Source organism: Odontesthes bonariensis, chromosome 4 (assembly GCF_027942865.1).
Source record: "Odontesthes bonariensis isolate fOdoBon6 chromosome 4, fOdoBon6.hap1, whole genome shotgun sequence".
Taxonomy (NCBI): Eukaryota; Metazoa; Chordata; class Actinopteri; order Atheriniformes; family Atherinopsidae; genus Odontesthes; species Odontesthes bonariensis.
Window position 1 is genome coordinate 10,625,677 of NC_134509.1, and position 21,461 is coordinate 10,647,137.

At 40.5% G+C, this 21,461-nt stretch overlaps 1 protein-coding gene across 2 annotated transcripts in view; it reads left to right on the forward strand.

Moving 5' to 3' along the window:
* Positions 1–4,371: 4,371 nt before the first annotated feature.
* ndst3 (N-deacetylase/N-sulfotransferase (heparan glucosaminyl) 3) overlaps positions 4,372–21,461 on the forward strand; it is a 41,675-nt gene continuing 24,585 nt past the window's right edge. For both annotated transcript variants that reach the window (XM_075462919.1, XM_075462918.1), the window contains exons 1-4: positions 4,372–4,744; positions 6,339–7,640; positions 18,978–19,065; positions 20,152–20,306. In XM_075462919.1, the coding sequence (XP_075319034.1) occupies positions 6,642–7,640; positions 18,978–19,065; positions 20,152–20,306 (1,242 nt within the window). In that variant the 5' untranslated portion in view covers positions 4,372–4,744; positions 6,339–6,641. The remainder of the gene's footprint in view (positions 4,745–6,338; positions 7,641–18,977; positions 19,066–20,151; positions 20,307–21,461) is intronic.

Below are 21,461 nucleotides of genomic sequence, written 5' to 3' on the forward strand. Positions count from 1 at the left end.
ATGTGATGCGTTGCGACGATAACGTCTCTCCCTGTTTTTACACTCGAGATCCATTTGCTCTCTTCGGGCCTCACACAGGACCAGACGCTCTCAGAGCCACTATTTAGCTCTCAGATGGGAGAGAGAAGAGGGGGAATCAGTTGTTCCTCCTCTCTTATCTCTCGCTTAACAAAAGCCTCTGATGAAGACCACAAACACTCTCCCTCCTGCTCTCCTGCCCCCTCTCATTTATCTCCATGCTCCCCTCTGTTTAACAGTCTGACTGCTGGTGGAACATGGCAGCTCTGACACTTTTCACATAGTCCTTTGTTGTGTCTGCTCTCGTATGCACTTGTGTGGGTGACTGCATCCTTGCGTGCACTATTCTGTGTTGGAACACACGTGTGCTCATGCTTCCTCACTCAGCTCAGCAGTTATTATTGTGCGGTTTGTCAGGGCAGTCAAGGTTGCCGTAATTACATTTAGCCTTAGCAAACACATGAATGGGAATATACACCACACACCATACCCGATGTGCAGTTGTCTAGTTTTCATTTCTGGCTTATTGTTTCCAACTAGCACCCGAGCTGGAGTGGTTCTTTGCTCGTCAAGCAGAGGAAATGGGTGAACAGCCTCTCTAATTACACTTCACCCACTGACACTAATTTACATACAACGCTATCACAATCCAGTCCAAACCTTCATTATCTCTGGATTCCATCTGTAGGCCATGATATTTTGGCTGTTATAGTTCATTCAAGCTCTGTTTTTCACCACTACTGCTTGGTCTCTGCACTCAGCAAGAGCGGCAAATGAAGACATTTTAAGTGAGAATATGACACAATAAAATGTATAAATTTCACAAATTAAGGATACTAATGGGAATATCAAAAGTGGCTTACCTTCATTGCTCCATTCTCATGATATGGGCAGTGGTATGCAGAATTTTGGGCACCCAAAGTTATGGTGCATTGTGGACTGGGTACAAACGACAAATTGATCTCCAAAATACATTAACTTAAAAATCAGATATGATAGCAGCCTATAGCAACATTGTTGTACATCTTTGAAAGTTGAAAAAAATAATAATAATAAAAAAGCAAAATGTAAATGTTTTTTTTTGCCTCCTTTGGACCCAGATATACTATTGCTTTGTGCCTGTTATACAATCAGTTTTGGCATTCTAAAAAAAACCCCATCACATTCAGTCTTTGTAATCATGGAAAGATGTGGACACTCTAATCTTTGCACCTGGCCCTGTTGTATAGAAATTGATGTGACTTTCTCTCTCAGAGTGTTAAATTCCTTGAGGGGATTATTCAAATAAATAATGCAGTTTTTAGTTAATTTTGCACTTGTCATGGCTGCGGCAGACACTGTGTGTACGACGCACAGATGTTGCACAACACTGACAGGAGACTGTCTGAAAGAACTGATTAATTGATTCATGTAAATTCATGTGGAATGCCAAAAGAAGATGTTATCAGAACAACTGCTAAATCACGTCATTCTCAGTTGACTTGAGAAAATAGGATCACCTGGAGAAGATTTATTATCATGGTGCAATTTATGTTTTGACGTGAAAAAGATTACTGCCTGTATTTATAAGTCGGGAGCACAGACACAGGGATTTTTGTGTCCTGCATATGCATTTATAGGAGTCTTCCTTTCACAGTGCAACATATAAAGTAGATTATTTATCAAATCACACAGACTTATTTTGTGCTTGCACTTTGCTGTCAAATGCCCTGTGATTTTCTAATGGAAAAAAAGGTATGTCTTAAATTTTTGCACTTGACTTAACTTTGTGCAGCTGTAATTTTTCTTTTATTTCTTTGTTCTTTTTTTTTTACCAAATGGTGAGGACACAGAGATGCTATGCAGATTTATGCAGCACAGTATTCACATTGGTTCATTTTGTGTAATAGTAGCTTTTTACAGATGAGATATGAACAGCAGACTGCACTGAAAGCTGGCTGTCCAAAAGGTTTTTTCTTAATGATTCATGTTATCCGGTTGTGTTAGACTAATTTTTTTTATATTTGAGTCTGAATGATTTAAGTGCAGCTTAAAATATTTCAACTGAATCCATAATCAGGTTCATGTTTACAAGGCCTCGTTTGTAGCTACAGGAACCAAGCTGCACCTGTGTCGTTCGTAAATTTCAGGTTCCTGATTGATAACAGCTTATTTGGGACTCTGTACTAATTTTCACTGCTCCTGGTAGACCGCTGGGGATATTATTTAAATTAACTGGTTGCACCTGTCTTTGCAGATCATCATCGTTTTAGGACCTCAGCCACAGAAGTGGACATTTGGTGGTTTTTATGACTTGCGAACACATGCTGATTTGCCGGGTTTGGTAAACCTAGGCTATAATCTCAAGGGTAACTTTCTAATCGAGGTCTTTGATCTAAATGAGCTTTTTATGGCTCATTTATAACTATGATTAGAAAAGACCAGGTGAAATAAAACTTTGAAATGTGTTTAAACAAAGTTGAACAATATGTTCTTCGAGGTCTTTCTTCAATTCTTTTTATAAAAAAGAAAGGAAAAATATGTTACATCACATCCATAAACAGGAATAGTGGAGACTAATATACAGCTTGTAGAAGAGGTAGAAAATATGGCATTGCTGCAAATCCAGCCACCCGTTTTCTTGACAGCAGTGACACCCTCCATAAAAGCCCATTCAGGAAAGCATTAAGTCAACACTTTGGTTTTAAAGTGTCATTATTTCACAACTGTGATCTTTTTTTTTATCATCATTACATGATTTTTCCACAAAAAAAAAGAACTATAGATACACAATGTTTCTAAAGTTTTTGAAAAATCATGGTAAACAAGCATCTTATTACTAACTCAAATAATTGTAATTATTATTTTGACACTATAAATGCAAATTTAGAACCCTGTTTGAATGCAAAAGACCTTTGGGGAGATTTGACAGACTCTCAAGTGGTGGTGCCCTGTTGTACTGTGAAACCACTGTTCCGTCACCACAAAATCCAGCAACTAAAGTCTGAAAACTAATACCCTTACAAACCTGATGCATTTTAGACACAAGCCCTGTGCACTAATGATGATTAAAACCTTTTGTTCTCAATAAGCATGGGTGGACCTGAATTTAAAGACAAAAAGGGTGCAGAATTTTTTGGACATGTTTTGCAACCACGAGAAGATGAAAAGATAATGGCTTCAATAACTGGATCACAATCCTGTAAACACAACTTAAAATCCACAAAAGACAACAAAACAACACACAAACGCAGAGTTCTGACATGGCTGTCAGTTCATTGACAATCCGTGGCTAGACCTATAAGGAACAGAACACGGTGGAGGGCACAGGAGAACAAATAACTGTGGAAACTCTAAAATACCCAAAGAACAACAACAACAACAGCTGTAGGACTCTCAGCCACAAAAACTGTCCACATATTGTGATATTGAAGTATATTGACTATGCACGGTGCTATAACTTTTCTTCAGACCTTTTCCCTAGTTATTCATTGAAAATATTGAAATGTATTAGAAATCTTGCTTAAAGTATTCAAGAAATGTGCCAACTCTATTGATCTTTTACTTACTTGGCCCTTCATATTAATTCATACTTTGTTGTTTTTGTACAGGTCCTTCTCTGTAGCTAAAAACCAGCCTCTCACATCACCCATTACTGAGTTGCTCTCTGTGGGAGCACAATGGTGTGTCTCCCTTTAAGTTTACACATTTTCTTCACAGGCAGACTTGCCTCTGCCTCTCACACACACACACACACACACACACACACACACGCTAAATAAGCTCTATTGTAGGGACATGTGAATGAGGGGCCCACCAGCTCCATTGAGGTTTGTGTGAGTAAGAGTGTGTCAGTGCAAATAGGTTAGAGAGATTGATGAACTCGCAGGGAGTGAAAAGGGAACACCTAATCAAGTTAAAACACTATGAATGACAAGCTGTGGCTGCTTGATCGACACTCTGCAGATGTTGGCCTAATGGGATTTATGGGGGCAAAGATGCATGAACGAGTATATTTTGAACAGTGGTGACCAGATATACCCTGTAATTCCATTTTTTTGCTCCAAAAAGTGGACTTTTTTTTACCTTGGCTTCTAGTCTATTTATTCCCCCTTCCTCTTATCCTTGAGTGCTACAGCTTGTCTAAGCGGTCAGAGGGAATCAGTAAGATGCGCAATCAGCTTGCACTGGTGCGTATCCGCTTGTGACATCCTTCTTCCAACTAACACCAACTAACGGGCTGTGAGCTTTTACCCGGCCCGTGAACGCGGATGCCCGAGAAAAGGCTGTTTGTGTCAATCAAACCTACCCCCTCCCTTTCTCTCGCCCCCACCCCTTCTCCCTCCATCTCGTCCACTTGTGTAGGCGCTATTAAAGCTCAGCATTACGCGCGGCAGCCAGTCGTCAACGGGCAGCCTTGCACATCGGTACTACTCCGCCTCAAGGCTGTCTGCGCACCTTAATAAACGGAGATTCAGGAAGAAAGTGGCCATTCTCGAAGAGAGTGCAAGATAGCAGGGGAGACGAGTGGAAGAGAAGGGGGGTGATAATGAAAGGGGGGAGGAGAGCGGATCATTCCGGCTGGTCGCCCCCGCCGCTCTAGTAGAGGGTCGAGTGTAGGGGGGAGATGGCACAACACCTCCCCGTCCGAAACAGACGGGAGTGCAGCGGCGCCGAAACCGGAGTAACATCACCGCTTTACCGCCTCGCCTCCTCCGGCACGGCAGTGCCTCAGCCTCGGTTAGAGGTAAGTGGGCGAGTCGGCGCTGATTCCTAACGTAAACTTCAGCGACAGGAACCGGGAGGTGAACTCCAAGGAGTTACCTGCCTTTATTTTGACCTATGCATGCTGCGTGTTGCCTCTTTTGTTGCCATAGGTGTATCATTATAGGCTTATTTCATTGGAAACAGAACAGTCAAATGGATAAAATGTATTTTTCCTCCATTTTTTTTTACAATGCTCAGCATCCCACTTGCATTCTAATCTTGCTTTTTTCACTTCTCAAGCTTCCCTTTAGCTTTGAAGCATCATTAACAACATCCCATAATTTGTTTTCTTTAGACAGAATTGCAGTGTAAGTTACTAACATAAGAGGCGAAAACTTCCACGTGAACTGTTTATTAATCCATTACCAGCGCCCTCCTGTGGCTCTCAACACTGAAGCACGTGCATACCTTTGGTAACAGGTTGAACTACCCTCGCATATAGTTAAGATACTCACCTGTATCGTCCCCCAAATTTCTGTTTGAATCAACTGTCTCTCAGACAGATTAAAGCATAGTTAATGCTTGAAGATTAAACACCTTTGCTTTGCACATGAGGCATTTATCTCCTCCTATTTTCTTCTTTGGTGTCACGTCTCTGGATACAACAAAACTCTACATTTGTCAGAGTAGGATAACATACATTCATTAAAGCAAACAATCTAACTTTTCTTTTCATGCTGCCAGATCCGTAAAGAATATTGTTGATTGTTTATCGTTTCTTTTATCCTCTTAGTTTTCTGATCTCGTATTTACGGAATATGATTGGAATCCTTACTTTATGACCTTCTCTTTGCCTTCACTAAACGAGGAAAGAGGGATGGAGCGTGAGAGGAAAGGCTATTGATATTCAAACTGACAGAAGTAGAGAGACAGAATGGGGGGAGGAGAGAAAAGAGAGAGAAGGAGATGCTGTGGGATCTTTTCTTCTCCCTGGCTCCCGGCACATACATTAAGATGCTAATCCTGGTCTTTTTTGTCTCTTTCTATAATTCATTGCATTTTGCTCCTCTCTCTTCTCCTTTTCTCTGTCTCTCTTATACTTGCACTTAATTTCCTCTGTACTGTCATAGCCTCCCCCCAGATTAGTGCTCTTGGTAAAAGGATTCCAACTCTAATTTTGTGGTATTTCAGATGATTAGGCTCAGAAATGGGACAGAGGTGCTCAGAGTTTGGCACAATTAGAGGAATTCTCTGTGGAGCTTTACGGGACTGATTAGTTGAGCTCACATCCACCTCCCCACACAGCAATATTAACACACAACCAGCTGTTGTTTATTTGTGGAGATGGACTTTTGTGTCGTGTTTTAACTGGGATGTCATTATGTATGTGTTTGTGCTTGTATGTATATGTGTGTGAGGGGCAGAGTCTGACTAAGCCCTAAGGATGCAAGTTGTTTTCAATCAGCTCTGTAGTTACCAGCTGTGCCCGTACATTCCCCAGGGTGGCACAGCCTAGGTACACATTCACTCCCAAGCGCATGCACACACACACTCACTCACAGGACTAATACATCCTTTTCAACCTTGCCCAACAAATTCACTTTTTCTTTTCTCCTTGTCCCCTTTCTCTGCAGATATTAATCATCAACCCCTCCGTCTGTGCTTGTGATTCCTCTGCCAGGACTTGAAGAAGTTGAGTACCTCAACTGCATTTCCTCAAGCAAGACCTCTCTTCCCTGAAATCTTGTGCTGCTCACCTCTTCACCTGCCATGGTGACATGACATACCCGAGTGGCTTTGCTTCCATCTCGCACACATAGACAATCTCTTGTTTTTTGTTTTTTTTAAACCACCTAATGTCTGCTCGTACTCTGTGGACCCCTGCAAACTGAAAAAGACATCTCCTTTTTTGACGCACAGTACCTCCCCAGTTGACAATGACAGTGGCTGTGCGATTTCGTCGCCACTTACGTAGGCTTCTGCTCCTACTGGCCTCCTGTTGCCTCCTCTCCCTGCTCCTTTCCGCCTATTTTATCTTCACCCACTCTTCCCCTTCCATGCAACTTGGACAATCCGCTGAGCCTGCCTGCTCCCAACCGCTCTCCATGTCCCCGTACCGTCAGCTACCGTATCCGTACCCTCCAAACCCCCCTCACACACATGTCCACACTGACCCGGTAGTGTTGGTGCTGGTGGAATCACAGTACTCCCAGCTAGGTCAGGATATTGTGGCTATATTGGAGTCAGCCCATTTCCAGTTCCGCATGGAGATTGCCTCAGGAAAGGGCGAACTTCCTCCACTAACAGAAAAGGGCCGTGGACGATATTCGCTCATCATTTATGAGAATCTATTAAAGTATTCACATTCAGATACATGGAACAGACAGCTGTTGCATCAATATTGTACTGAGTACAGAGTTGGCATCATAGGCTTCTACCGCTCAACTGAGAATTCCCCATCTGTCCTGAAACTACGAGGCCTACCGCTAGTGCTGAGGACCAACCAGGCACTGTGGGACTGCTGTGTGGTGTCAAGCTCACCTCTCCTCCACCTGACCAAACCCGGGACAGATCGAGGGGCCTTACCTGGGGAGGACTGGACCTCATTCTCCTCCAATCACTCCACATACCAGGCTGTGTTGCATGCACGGGCTAAGGAGGGAATAGGAGCAGGCAGCGGAGATAATTCAGGGCCTGGTTTCAGTCTCGGCTTCCAGGCCACAGTAGTACAAGACATGGGACTTTATGATGGGGTGAGGCGAGTGCTCTTTGGCCAGGGACTGGGCTACTGGCTCCACAGACTCATCCTGGTGGATGCCATTTCCTACCTCACAGACAGGAAGCTTACTTTGGGTCTGGACCGGCACATACTGGTGGATATAGATGACATTTTTGTTGGCAAAGAGGGCACACGCATGAACGTCAAGGATGTGAAGGTATCGTTGTGGTGGGGGGTGGGGGAGGGGGAGGGGGGGTGATTGTGGGATAGTATGCATTTGAGAGAGAGGATCAATTACTGTCAGATCAGTCGTGTTGGATTAGATTTATTATTCTGGTATCACCTTAAAAAAAAAACAATAATTGATGGCTGTACTGTGAAGATAGGATTTTTTAAATTTTTTTTATTGAAGTGTAAGACGCCTCAGCAAAGGACTGTTCCAGGAGTGTATTTCAGAGGATTTTAGCTATGGCATGGGTGCACTGAGGGGATTTTTGTAGTACTGTGTGAGTATTTGTGTGTGTGTGTGTGTGTGTGTGGACTGCCTCTTTGTGTTTGCATCAAGTGTCATATGTGTTGGGGTACAAAGACGGAGCATTTGCAAATGGAGGTTTGGCCAGAAGAGGCCATTTAGGGGAACAAAGATGTGGTGTGCAGAGGGAAACAGGAGGGGTGAGGGTAAGAAAGAGAGGTAGTGAATGAGGCAGTGAAAAGATGAATGCTACTTATTCCTCTTTTCCCACGTTCCTACTATTAGGGAAACTAAAGGGGAGTCAACCATGCTGCCCGCCTCTCAAGGCAGCAATTGTTTCAACACACATGCTTGCATGAGCAGGCATAGATACAGACAGATGTACTTCTGCACCCTTGTTTACATACAAAAGTACAGTATTTGCACACACACAAAAATCTAGGTTTCTGGGAAAATTAAACATTTATCAGAGAAAAGGCATTTCATGTTTGTTGGAGATGCGGTGGCGTGGATATATGCATGAGCTAGGAACAGTGGTGCCCATCTCTCTGCATCCACAAGGTATACAAAATCGAAATGGTTTACATGAATATGTCTGTGTGCTAGCAGTTATTTCCTGAATCACTGCTTTAGATTAAAATGTCACTTTCATCTGTCCTATCGGGCACTGACAAAAAAATGAGCCACCTGTCCATTGGTGAAAGTTGGGCAGGAGATGAGAGGAATGAGGAGGCTTGAGGAAAGAAAGAACAAAAAGGAAAAAAAAGAAAACATGCACACACTGCAGGTGGTGAGGTAAAGAGGAATTCTACATCGGAATATAAAAAAGACTTTTGTATCCAGAAGGCTAAAAGAGTGCACATTCCCTCACACACACGCACCCAGTGTGCACATTCACAAAAAGAGCACACAAGCGCTCTCTAGTTGGAGTTTTCATTTTAAGTCTGCCTGACTCTTCAGATTTGTAGCATAAATATACATGAGGATGAACCAGTGCCATAACAGAAGGGAAGGGAAATGGTGTTGGAGAAGGTGGGGGAGATGGGAGAGATAGACAGATAGAGGGTCAGAATGAGAGGGTGGGATTTGCCATTTGAAAGGCTTCTTTCACATATTGGTGCGGTCAGCTATCGAAGAGAGGAAGACTCTTGGAAAGAAAAAATGAGAATAGTCAAGTGGAACAAGGGAGGGAGAGTAAGGTGGAGCGTGGTCCCTGGGGAAGAGCTCGTAGCTAACTTTGCAATTTCAGATGAACAAAATGCAATGGGGAAACTGAGGAATGGTGGAGGGGCAGTGGGAGAGAAGGAATATTTGTAGTAGCCCTTGCCTCATGGATGGGAAGCCTTAGGTTGAGTTGTCAGATCACAGAAAAAGCAAGGTTTATTCTTGGTGTCAATTATCCAGTAGAGGTAAATCAGGATTCCGCATATCCCTATTTATAACATTAATATATTTGATTCACTGTTTTATATAACTTTGTCATCATTCAAGGATCGTTTGAATTGTAAATCCTGTCGGTTACTTGTCAGATGAGCTCATGAATGGAAGTCTTGCCCTTCTGTTGTTGAAAGCTGTTGAAAGGATTATTACACTCATTAGACGACCACATGTCAAATGTACAGACCACCTTGCTTTGAATGAAGCTGAGCTAATGTGCCAGGATGAATGCTTATGGAATTGAGGGAATTATGCAGTCACAAAATAAAGATGTTGCAGGCTGATAATGTTCTGAAAGATTGCCTGACTCTAGTATGTGAAGTAAAACGTGCAATCAGAACAGGCGAACTGATGACTGTGATGGTGAAGAACTTTTTTTTTTTCAGCAGAAATTCCAGATTCAAGATGCACAATTTTATGTGTAAGCGTATCCACTGAATTGTGTTTTATAATAATAATAATGATGAATTCTATGCTATTTAAATGAAATGTTATAAATTCAGCATATATAAAGTTGACTATAGTTTTGAGTTATAATGATGGGGTGTGTGACACGACAGATGCTACAGACGCAAACATTTTTTTCATGGATTTAGTAACTTTAGAGATTTGAGGATTTAAATAAATTTTCATTTCAGAACATGTCTTCATGTAGACGAAAGATAACATTCAAATACACATCCGTTGTTTATTTTACTACACTCTTCGCAATTTATGCAGATCAACACATACTTGGATGTGTACCTAAATACATATCTGAACATGAAACTTTTGTTCTAATGCAAAAATAATTGTTTCGGTTTACAGTAATCGGCTCGTGATGTTTCATAGTAAATTTGTTTGCAATTCATCCATCAGTAGGAACGTTTGTTTCAGTCCTCATTTTTTAACATTTTGGTCAAATCTCGGGTTCAGTTTATTTTAGTGACGAAAATTACACCTTTTATTATTAGATCTTAAAATTGTGAAAACATTACGTAAATCGGAATTTAAATGTATAAGTACATATCGGTCCCCATCAGAAAAAATGATACGACAGTACTGAACATGTCTAAACAGTCCTCTTAAATTACTGAAGTTGCTAGGTAAAAATTGTCATTTTGATCCACCCTCTGTATTTGGGATTTTTACCTCAGATTGATGTATGTTCCACCAACAAGAAAAAGGAGCAGAATTAAGACAGGGGAAGTTTTAAAATATATCTATATCTATATCTATATATATCCATCTATATTTGAAATGGAATTGGCCAATATTACATTTGCACTGTATATTTAGCAGTTAAACAATTCTAGTTGGCAATCACAATGTGATCATTTCAGTACAAATAAGACGTAAATAGTGTGAAAATGTTAAACCTGTTTTATCCCAAGCTTCAACAATGATTATTGTTGAAGACAGAAATCCTCTCTTACCTCTGTGAAGAAGACAACATTCAATCTCCTCCCCAATAGAATGGGCAGGAGTGTGACAAAAAAAAAGAGAGGCCAATTAAAATGCCACCCTCCTTCTCTCTGCACTCTTCATTAGTCTCACCCCATGAGTTCATCTTGTGACAAACAATACCTACACCCCCTTCTGTCTGCGCACACGCTCACACACCCAGCTATAGTTTCTCTATTAAAATGATTCACAGGGAGGCACCCCACGGTTGACATTTCTCAAAATGAGGGATGATGCCAGTCAAAAACTTCCATCAATGATACTCGTGCCTGTACTTGCGTTTTTTCTAACTGTGGCATGTAGGTTTTCCCCTCTTCTTTCCCTCAGAATTGTTGTTAGGGAGGTGTCAGATCTCCGGCATTAGATCCCTCTTTATCACTTCCTCCTTCTCCTCCTCTCAGTTTCCTCCTCGGCCCCTCCTTTCTTGAGTCATTGATCGCTATCTCCGGCCTGTTTGTATTCCTCTCTAAACCTCTCTCTCAACATTCCCGCTCTTTTCTTCCCCAAGGTGTTTTTTTTGCAGAGGTGTAATCTAAGTTTAGACGACACATGCATGTGAACACACATCTCCTATGTGGATTCAGAAGCCGAGGCTCCCTCTCTTGTCAGGCTGCACAGGGTTGCATTTACCAAAAGTAAATAGGGGCTCAGTGATTTGCACAGTTATCTGATATCAGCTCAGATCTTTATGTGTTTTGCTCTGTAAATTTGAAAGTGCAGTGAGGGACTGTCATCATTTTAGGTGAAATGTCCTGCATTTTCCCAATTTTCCTGCTTTGACAGTTAATACCATGTTCCCCTAAAAAAGCAATAAGTGGATAAATGGGGCAGTTTTTTCCATTTTCTTTATTTAGTTTAATTTAGCAGCTTAAGCAATTACTACTTTCATATCCCATGCTGTGTTGTTTTTGCCCGTAGCACCGAACAGAAAGCTTGTTTCAACATACTAGCCAGCAAGAGGATAGTTATCTATATAACTGCATCACACTGAGAGACATACTATGCACAGCTGAAATGAATGCATAGAAAGGGCCTTTGAAATGAATGAGTATAAATGTCTTGGAAAAAGGGTTATTTAATTTCATTATAATAATTTTTGTCCAACCAAAAACCTAAAACAAAACATAAATGTTATTACACAAAACGGGCATTCTTCCAATTTCTTTAAAGGATTTTTGCTAAAGCAGTCTATCGTTTATTGTGCAGCTCCATTTAGAGTTAATCTTTAGAACTAATTAAGTCAATCAAACTAAGCTCATGCTTTCCATTTTCATTTACTTTTTTGCCAAATGCTGTTACATAAATAATGAAGAAAAGCTCAAACTGTGGACGAAAGATTTAAGAATCAGTGGAGAGACAGGAGAATTAGGAGGAAGGAGATAGATCGTGGTTTTTTTACCGAAGACACACAAACCTCTTCTTTTTTAATTTGAGGGGTGATATTTTTTTCACTGATGAGTTGTTAGATTTTAACGGTGCTGGTGCAAAGATGTTTCCAGCATGAGGGTGTCCTTATTCTCCTGATCGGGACAGGTTAAATAATCAAAGTCATCCCTGCAGGACACAAGTTTTAAAATTCTGTTAGAAATAGATGTTATGATATACAGTATAAGAGGTGTTACATGCTTTTGTTCGATGAGTTTCCAAGCGTTTTTTAACATGTAATAAAAAGAATGAATGAAAAAAAAGAAACCTTGTTTTGTTTAAGAAACAAATTTTGTCTGAGCTCTTTTTTCCCAATTCACTATAAACTTTAAAAGTGTGGCTGTGTGCCGTCATTTTTCCTCCACAAAATGAGACAGTCATAGCAATCACTAGAACTCAAAATCCTCGAGGCTCTATCAAGTAGACTTTAGCATAAGGAAAGCAATGTCAAAGCAATCAGAGAAACCTTGGATAAGTAAATGCAAGCGAATAGATGAATTTGTAAAATGCTCAAATATAATAAGCTACACTGACTTGATACTGACAAGGGAGACAGAATGTGGGACGGAAAGGGAAAAAGTGAGTGAAGAGAAGACTGGCAAAAACTACGAGGCACTTTTTTTTTTCCCTCATTGACAAGAGATGCCTGACCCAGTTAATCCTTACATACCGTTTGAGTTAAATTTGACCTGTTTTGAATTATACAGCTGGAAAACACCATACATACCATTTCTTAATTGATCCAATTTGATCTGTATCTAACAGTGTTGGTCAAATTAAGCAACATGGTGATTTAGGGAAATCATGAAACTGTTAAACTGTATTTGCCATGTTTGTTCAAAGTTTTTGTCTGGGACAGTGGTGACAGAATTCAGGGGGGACCTTGAAACGCTCAGAAGAACTGCTTGCTTTTCCGCCACTTAGGCCCAGGTTCCGACAGAATTAGGCCCCTGTTTGTATTTGAGGTTTCATGGTGAACGAAACAGTGAGATGAGTCGAGCTATGGTTAGAGTTTGATTTGGCTATTTATTTGTCCGCTATCTTTCTCCCAGAATATATACAAGGCGGTGGTGGTGGGGGTTGAATGAGTTACCAACCAAAATATGTCCGATGCTACGGTGCTGTGCACTGTATGAGAACATTCTCTACTGCTTCTAACGTTCTGCAGTTATAAAATTGGGATTTTATTAGAACAGAATACCAGTCTGAAAGTGCTTTAAGCAATAAGATGGCTTGTAGTCTTTTAAAGTAACAATTTCTAAAATAATAAATCAACTGAGAAAATAAAATTTTGTGAATGAGTGCAGTTTGATTGACAATTTAGTTGTATTAGTGTATACTCATACTTTACTGTTTTTGAAGTGATTCAAACCCCAACCGTATCATCTCTAACACTGTTTTGTCTTTTTCTAGTTCATCTAAATGTGCTGACCAAAAGAGCTATAGAGTCATGATTATGTACTGATTATACACCCTCTATACTTTCATTACCCCCTACCCGAACCAGAGTTTGAATCCCATTCCTACTTAACTTTATCTCTTCTATTTCTGCCCCCTACCCGAACCAGGGTTTGTATCCCCACCCCGCTGTGACTGGTGTGCAGTTAGTCAAAGGCTGGGGTAGCTTGTAGTTGTGGAAAAAAAAAAAAGAAAAAAGATGGTGGTTGTGTTGTGAGGAGCAGTGATGGCTGGCATTAGGGGAGTGACTCTGGGACGCCAGTGATCATTCAGTGGGGTTATATGGCACTGAAAGGATCAGATAATTGGCTAATTTACAATAAGATTGAGTTATTAAGTGCATGTAGACATCTTAATCCGATTGGATCGAATCAAGTTAGTCACAATCCGATTAAGACCCCGAGATAACTCGGTTGAAAGTCAAAATAAACGTGCTTGTAGACGGTGAAGCACGTGGTGAATTAGATTTTGCGTTCTGCGCATGCTAAAGATTTTTTTCCCCGGGGTCGGGAACCGGAAGTCAGAAGAGACGATATTACTGTTGTAGTCGCGTCAGAAAGAAAAACACCGCGATGGCGAATGCGTCGTTGTGCATCGCGTTTGTGCAATAAGCAGCTCATCACAAACAAAATATAGAGGGACGTACCTTCATCTTGCTCTTCATTCGCCATTTTCTCGAATGCCTGAGTTTGCTGTTGAAGGGGTCAACCGGAAGTGGCTCTATTAGCAATAGTTGAAATGGGTACAGCGCCACCTATCGTATCGGAGTATGACATGCTTTGTGCTTCTGATCCGATTCATTCACCGCCTTATATCCAAGGATAATTACCCTTGCTCAACTCATTCTTATTGTAATTTAGCCAATTATCTGATCCTTTCAGTGTCATGTAACCGCACTGAATGTCTAGCCTCCTTGAGGTGTCGTGGGCCCAACTAGACGAAAGGAGGTTCCCACCTGATGACCCCAAATGACATGTTGGTCAGCACTGCTCACTGATCTATATAGGGAGTATAGGGAATTATTCACTGAGTCTGGTCCATTTTTTCTTTAGCAAAAGTTTCTTGTGTTTACCTTAAATCTGTAGTAAAAATAACGTCACAGCAGAGGCCGTAGTGTTCCTTGTCACAAGATGTTGCAAAAATTATTTATATGAAAAAAAGACAAATCAAAACCTAGATAAACTAGTTAAGAGACGGGTTTTGGGGCATTCATGAAATCATAAAAGTACCTGAACTCCAATTTTGGCAAATTATATTATATCAGAAAGACTGTTAAAGAGGTAATTTATCTCCTTTGATGATGAGACAGCAGGCAGTGACTTGAAGGAGGGGGTGTCAGAGCAGGAGGACAGTATGGAGAAAAACTCTGATTAGAGCCCCTCACATGAAGATGTCTCTGAGGGACAAGGGCTACCTTGACAAAGAAACAGGCTCATATAGCTGCAAGATGTGACCTGCACTCTGACCTCATGCCATATTTCACAACATCACTTATATTTTGGCCTATTGTGCCTTTGCCTTACCGTGTGAACTGAACCCTTCCTGGAGGGCAAGCAAGAGGAACTAGACATGGTTTTTCTTTAGTTTTTCATTGGACGAGCTTCGGAGGGCTCCCAAAAAGACCAAGTAGCACTGATCCAGGCAGAGCAGCATCCCAAAGCTGGTCCTGACCAGCAACAACCAGAAGTCACCAACAGAAGAGTGGTGGCTTCCCCACAAAAATGGATTATGAAGCAATTTGCTGCAAATTTAATAAACACATTTGCAAGAACTACTCTCTCAGGGTGTCTTACCACGGCCTTGATTGGGATTATCTGCATTATCTGCATTAGCTTCATTTTTTTCCTTTTTTGTTGTATTTTGATGAATGATTTGTTTGTATTAGCAAAGTGTTTAGCAGAGTTTTTGATTTCACAGTTGCAACAGTAATAGTAAAAGTCATTATGAAAAGTTACATGATAAATCCTTACATTTCCTTTGGTTTATGTCCTTTAAATTAATGTTAAATATATTCATATAAATAAACTATTTATACATTATAAATAGAAATTTGTTATGAAGGGGTCAAAGACCAGACAGTGAAGGTGTGAAAAAGGATCAGTATTTGCTGGTCTAGTATTTGCTTTCCATGCATAGATGTACATACAAAGATACAAAGCATTCATGCAGATGAATCAAGAGCTTTAACTTGCTTTTGCTCAGGAATCAAACCCCATTAACATGTTCGATTTTCTTCTTCCTCTCCTCTCGCTTTCAAATCTGCCGGTGCGTAAAATCCCACTTGCAAAAAGGTTATTTTATAATTGTTTCTATTATTTCAGATCCCCTAGCTTGGCTTAGAGTTATACGAAGACAGAAAAAAAAATTGGGAAGAGGAGACTGACAGAATGGGGATATGGTGAAGAGGTGGATGGTGCAAAGGGTTTTTGAAAGGCAGTGAATGCCAGCTGTCCAGATGCCTGTCTCCCATCTGTTTGAACCCCAACTTCTATTTGGCACCTCTTCCGGTCTTTACGACACACACACACTTGCAAGTAGACGTACACTCTCATGCACACTGGCACAAATTGGCATTGCCACTGACACTGGCAGTGTATGGAAGCTTGGGGATTGGGAGCTGAAATGAGGGCTGCTGTGAACTGCTAATCCCAGAGTGTTTACCTACATCACTGTGATTATACGTCTTATTGCGGACCATTGTTTGCATTGCTGCCTATATTTCATACTGTTGTCCCTCCATGAACGCTCAACTACAATTTAGTTTCCGAGGCAAGTAAAACTGCCATCAATGACATCGTCCTTGCCCCAAAGTGTTCCCATCTGACGGTTCTTCATGCATACTGATATGGTCAGTAATTACGGTTAAACCATATGGGACTACTAGTGGTCGTGAGAGCAACTGCATGTGAAAGATAAAAACTGTGTCCATGACAGTATAGTTGTCTTGCAAAAAGAATGTGTTTAACCTGACTATGATTTCTAACAGTAGCCGGGTAACGTTATCTTTCAAAGCCAACCAGAAACTTTCTCATACACAAGATGTTGTTATGTTGTGTTAACATGTAACCAGGAAAACTAGCAAAATGGCATTCAAGAAGGTGGTGGTTGTTTTGTGAAATGTTGCTATAATGATGTTTAGATCATTTGGTTGATAAGCTGGAGATATGGCAACTTCCAACACTGACTGTTTAGCTGTGGTAGAAAAAAATAAACATTCAATGTGGCTTTTAAAAAGTTTGAAAACCACTTAAAGAAATAAAGTGAGCATCTGGTGAGCAATCTGTTGATTGTAGAAGTGTCATAATCGCTGCGCTGAATTTGCAAAATAGGAAGTGCTTCTTGTTGGTTACTCTTCTGATGGGAAAGATTTGAGAGTTGGCTACTGAAAAATACCACCTTTGATTAAACAGTGATTTTATATAATCTCCCACAACATGGCTTGTGCAATCCTTTTCAGAATCTCTCAAATTAGAAACAGTCTATAACTGCACCAAAAAGAACGGTTTTAGAAATGGTTTTCTGCTCACAATGGTACTGCAACATCATAAAAACATCACTTTGACAAGGCAGAAATAGGGGTGAAAGAATGTCACAGTTAAAAAGCTAAAACACGCAATAGCAGACACTCTGGCTGTTTGTGGTTCCACAGACTCACACAAACATTTCCTATGTAGCTCTGCTGTTTTCTGCTATGGATGTTAGGTAGCAGAATGCAAATGAGATATTTAAACTTATATACAGCAAATTTGGAAACACACCTACACTTATTCTCACACATGCACATGATAATGCATTTCGACCAAGTGCGTTGGGGTGCGTATATCGAGTTACAATGCAAAGCACTTGGCTCCAAACTTAATTTAGTTCTTTAGTCTTTGTATCCTCACATTTGGCTCTGTGTGTGAACGTGTGTAAGATGTAGAGGATGTCATAGCAGAGGAGACATGGGATCAGATTAAGGAATTGCGCACATCTGTCAGCATGCAGCCGTCTTCAACACCATTAGATTAAGCATAATGAAGACACTCCGTGCATCTGTCTGTATATTTGTTAGTTTGAGAAGCACGCACTCAAGAGGAGAGACAGTGAAAAGAGGGAGAGCCCATTCTTTGCGCTCATTCCAGCTGCTCAGGTATCGTAAATGAGGAAAGGTTCCTGGGGCTCGATTGAAAGCAGCATGACAAAGATTTGTAGTTGGGGTATGGCTTTTAGCACAACAGAACCACCCAGCTTAATAAATTATGAAAAGAAAAGTCAGGGGCTTTATTACGAAACAAAATATTTGTGGTAGCAAACTGAGAAGTGCAACGATAGCGATAAGACGGTGTGATAGAGTGCTAGAGAACGTGCAAGGGTGTAGAGTCATAGAGGCAGAGGGAGCAATCTTTCTTCCATGCTGCTTCAGCCTTCCTTTCAAATTAGTACAACCCTGTCTCCTGAGAATGTGACATTTTCACGGAGCAGGCAAGGGAGAGATGGAGGCGTGGAAGACAAATGCGGGAGGGGTGGGGTGTGGAGGTGGGAGAGACTGCAGGTTCTCAGAAAGATGAGGGAGAACCAGAGTGGAAGGGGAAGGATTATGGGAGGTACTGGTGGTATTAGTGGTGGGGGTGTATATGCATGCAGGTAGGGGGTGAGCGGGGGTGTTATTGGTCCACCCTCCAGAGGCTACTAATGCACTGACCTTCATTAACTTGCATTACTGTGTTTGTGTGTTTGTGTGTGTGTGTGTGTGTGCGTGCAAGTCTCTTTAGTTAACACTCATTACAGAGTCTTTGTTTAAAGGCCAGAAAACTAATGAAGTCATTAAATAAGTGAAGAAAATCCTGATGCAAGTATTGAAACCAGAGACTGAGGGAGCTTTAAGGACAGGACGTGCCACGTGGAAGAGTTGTGCACGGAGAAAACTGAATAACAGGCCGAAGTAATGAAACATGCTGCCGCAGCATGTTGGTGACAGCTGCCATTGTCAGGCCATAGGGTAAGCACTGATGAGAACACACAGCCATCATGATAGTTCTCAAAGGAACCAGAGTTCACTTAGATATACATCAGAGAGGCATAAGATCTAAATCACAGATTTTTATCTACACAAGTGCACGCTGGGGAGAATTAACCTGATGTATAGTTGTGTGCTGTGTCTGTGGGATCCTAGAGATTGAATGTGATTCTGTTTTTAATGTCATTACTTTTTCCCTATCTATCTATCTATCTATCTATCTATCTATCTATCTATCTATCTATCTATCTATCTATCTATCTATCTATCTATCTATCTATCTATCTATCTATCTATCTAATTGATTTATCTGTCTGCAGGCTCTGCTTGATACCCAGAAACAGCTGCGCTCTTATATCTATAACTTTACCTTCAATCTGGGCTTCTCTGGGAAGTTCTACCACACAGGTGTGTTCTGTTTGTGTTTTTCATCCTCAAATGCCAATGCCTGATTAGTGCAGGAACAGTAAGTCTAATCTAGCCTGCTGGTTTTGATGGATGTTTGTTGCATTTACTGTATTCATTATTGTGGGATTTCATCAGGATTTTGAATGTTCAGGATTTTACGTTTCATCTGTCTTAAACAGAATTACTATTACTGTATAATTACTATAAACAAAGACTATCCTTACAGTTTGTGACAATATTCCTCTCAGTGTAAAAGTTAATTGAATTAATTGATACTGTCATAACTGTGTGTGGAAGAGCAAATAACAGTTCCTCCTAAAATGTATGTTTATGATAAGGAATTTGTGGTATATACATATATATACTAGACTGACTTTTGTCTGAACTTTGCAAATGTTGAAGTTAATATCAGACTGGGATTGGTGCATTATTTGCAGATGCTTCCAGTAACATGAACAAAGTTGATGTCAGTCTTGCATTCAGACATGTACGGAAGCAAACATGTATTAGCAACACAATAACAATTGACAAGTGGCCGAGCGCAGTCCTGCATAGCTTAAGCAGTACATCTATGAACCCCAACACTTGGAAAAATGATTTCATGCTAACTCTTAATATAGCGTGACATAGTAATATTTATCAAGGCATATTTACGAGGTCATGACATACCGTGGCGTGTTCTTTGCTGTACTCTGACGCCAAGGACAGAGTTTATTGATTTTCTTGTTTAAGTCTCAAAATATGAGGTGAGAGAACAAAAGGTGGAAGACACACTAGAAAGAAAAAAAGAAGTGAAACTAAACATTGTTATAATAAGAAGAAATCTACTTTAAAATAAAACCATTATCGTAGCATCTATTATTGCTGAGGAATCGCTTTTCATCACGATGGGCTCGGACCACCTTTTTTTAGCAACACAATCGTAAGAAAACCCAGATGTTTTATGTTATTCTCTAACTTTACATTTGCAAGTAGGAGTGAAGAGTAGCAATTCCAGCGTTTCCCCAATCGCTGTGTATTTGTGCAGTATATGTTTCATTCCGTGTCCTTCTGTCATTGTGGATGTGTCTGTTTTTGTGTGTGCAGGCACAGCGGAAGAGGACGAGGGAGACGATCTACTACTGAAGTATGTAGATGAGTTCTGGTGGTTCCCTCACATGTGGAGCCACATGCAGCCTCACCTCTTCCACAATGAGTCCTCCCTGCTGGAGCAGATGGTCCTTAATAAGGAGTTTGCTCTGGTGAGATGGATGCACAGGCACGCACACTTATTTCTTGCAGCTGATGTTTCGTTGCTGTTTTCTCTCTTGTGTGTCTTTTTAAATGTACTCGTTCCTTGTTATTGTGTCTTCTTCAAGGACGTCTGTTGCTGAAAGTAATTGTTATCTCTTTGCTGCAGCAGATTATAGGCATGATGTTGTAAGGTCAGAATGCTAGATCTGTTCTAAGTTACACACTTTTTTCTCATTTTACAGTATCTAACACGGAATATACTAAAATAGGCTTTTATGGTCATTTTAAAGTTTTTCCATCAAAGTTAGTTTTAGGAAGAAGACCACAAACACCAGATTATGCTATTTGTGCCTTAGATGTTAATTTTACTCAAGCTAATATCATGGTTAAAGTACACCAAAGATATGGACACCTAATTATATAAGCGCAGCTCCAGACTAACTTTTTCCATTAGTTGCACCTAAGGAGCAGCGCTTAAGTCGACTTCAGCACAATTCTTTTTCCAAATCACACTGGTGCGTATAGTTTTAACTTGATTCAATCACACTTGCCTAAAAAATGGTTGCAAAATGCAATAACAGTCTCAGTTTGGAGAGCTGATAAGGGATAATTCCCAATGAGGTGCCCAATAACGCCCAATAAAGACAATAATGGACAAAGCCAGAATCATTGGCTACATACCTTTAATTTCTTATTATAAAGTGAAAATAATTAATTTACATCTTAATTCTTTTTTCATTAAAATGTATTTTCTTTTCATAGCCATAACTCGGTTGGTTGGTGTTTTTACTAATATTTTGCACTATTGCTTCCATCCCATAATATTTTGACACCAGTAAATAAGTCCAACCCTAATTATGACTTAGCAATAGGAGTTTTTTTTATTGTCTATTGATCTGATAAAAACTTGAAGTTTAGTTTAGCTAAATTAATTCAATTTTACATTTACATTTACATTTAAGAAGACAGCAGGCTACCCACCCATGTCATTGTCCCCAAATCAGTGACAAGAATTAGGCGTACAAATTGCGGCCTGTGTAGTTTCAGCTGCAGCCGGAAATAGGGTGCTGAATTGCAAAGCGGGAGTCAGGCGAACGTCTACATGATACAAAGTATAAGTTGGTTTAGCGAGGAAGTCTACCTTTAGCAGCTTGTGTGTTACC